The sequence below is a fragment of the Spinacia oleracea genome, chromosome 5 (assembly GCF_020520425.1).
Source record: "Spinacia oleracea cultivar Varoflay chromosome 5, BTI_SOV_V1, whole genome shotgun sequence".
Taxonomy (NCBI): domain Eukaryota; kingdom Viridiplantae; phylum Streptophyta; class Magnoliopsida; order Caryophyllales; family Amaranthaceae; genus Spinacia; species Spinacia oleracea.
The window spans coordinates 119,037,063-119,038,826 of NC_079491.1; the positions used below are offsets into that span (position 1 = coordinate 119,037,063).

Below are 1,764 nucleotides of genomic sequence, written 5' to 3' on the forward strand. Positions count from 1 at the left end.
CATATTCTCTTTCTTCCACATCACTTCTCACTATCTTCTTCTTTTCATCTTTCTATTTTTATTTTTTCAAAAGGTCTTGTGTGTAACAGGTGCACATTAATATTAATGTGCACCAACACTTCACACGTGCGAAATAGGCTGACTCCCCAACAACGCTGACTCCCCCAAACACTGACACAAAATTTCACGCAAAAGAAAGTGCAACCAGAGGAGAGAGGAAAAAAAAGAAAAACGCAACCAGAGGAGAGAGGAAAAAAAGAAAAATGCAACCACAGGAGAGAGAAAAAACAGAAAAACGCAACCAGAGGAGAGAGAAAAAAATCCTAGACGAGAGAGATCGAAATCGCGAGAGATCAATTGAATTCTCGAACAATTGTAAGATGGAAAACCTAATTCGAAGTGTTATTCAATCAACACAAAAACATTCAAGTTTCAGTTGAACCTGATATTCAAGATGCAACAGTGGAGGACGTTCTCAACGATTGTATGGAAAACAATGCTTTGGCAGAGGAACGTGAAGAAGAAGAAGAGTCAAATAACGAAATCGAAGTTTGAAGAACAACATATTATTTCTGATTTTGGAGTTATTTTAATTTTAGCTAATGTAAATGTGATTTATTAGTGAAAAAGTTAGAGCAATAAAAAAATGTTAGAGAGAGAGAGAGCGAGAGAGAGAGAGAGAGAGAGAGAGAGAACCCCCCCCCCCAACCACCGGATCCCACCACGGAGACCGTCGTCCAGCCAGTGAAGTTCTCAACGGTCATCAACAACACCACCAGCCACACCCAAGCTAAACCAACCTTAACCAAACCCAACCCACCAAAACCTAACCTATCCTACGCCGCAATTCTCCAGAACCAAACAACATTTACTCACACCACCGCCGCCACTATCAACGCCGCTAACCAAACTCTGTTATCAACCATAATCTCCACCACCCCACCCCCTAATTATGACCCCTCCATGGAAGCTTTTATAAGCTTAGACCAAGACAAAGCCTCTCCAATCTCAGAACGATGGGTTCACTCCCTCATCATTAAGGTAATTGGGAAATCCTTCTCGGTGGAATTCTTGAAAACATCTCTTCAGAGAATTTGGAAATTACAACAACCATTGCAGCTCATTGCGTTAGGAAGAGGTTTCTACAATGTGTCTGTCCCATCAGAAGAAGCAAGAGAAGCAATTCTCTCAAATGGCCCATGGTTCATTACAGGATACATGTTAATTGTCCAACCATGGGTACCGGGGTTCAAACCGTCTCAAGCGGTTATCTCAAAATCCCTTGTTTGGGTGTCGCTACCAGAATTACCAATTGAGTTTCACTCTTTACCAATTTTGCAGAGAATTGCGAACGAAATTGGGAGCTTTATCAAGACATATATGAACGCAATAGAACAAAACAAAGTTAGGTTTGCAAGAATCCAGGTCCTACTGGACCTTGCAAAACAGAGGAAGGAAAACGTTTGTTTAAGAGCTTTTAAACATACGATTCAGTATGAAGAATTCCCATAATTCTGCAGTGTGTGTAAAATAATTGGCCATGGAACTGAGAGATGCCCTTAGAGACCAGTGGACAGAAAATAAGGAAAGAACGGCGATGAAGAAGAAGAACTCTTAACCAACAAAAAAACAGAGCAACACGTGGTAGAATCCCAACAAGCTAGTGAAAAGGAGGAAGCGGGAAACCCTTAGATCCATGTCTCCAGCAAGGGAGCAACGGACAAGATTAGAACAAAAAGAGATGCTTTGAAAAGTGGGATGGCA

At 41.3% G+C, this 1,764-nt stretch overlaps 1 protein-coding gene across 1 annotated transcript; it reads left to right on the top strand.

The window, feature by feature from the left end:
• The first annotated feature begins 963 nt into the window (after nt 1–963).
• LOC130461816 (uncharacterized) lies at nt 964–1,512 on the top strand. Its single transcript, XM_056830042.1, has one exon. It carries the CDS (start codon nt 964–966, stop codon nt 1,510–1,512), a length of 549 nt encoding a protein of 182 aa, XP_056686020.1.
• The last annotated feature ends 252 nt before the right edge of the window (nt 1,513–1,764 follow it).

Coding starts and splice junctions, on each gene's coding strand:
- LOC130461816 (XM_056830042.1), top strand. CDS start 964: ATGGAAGCTTTTATAAGCTTAGACCAAGACAAAGCCTCTCCAATCTCA.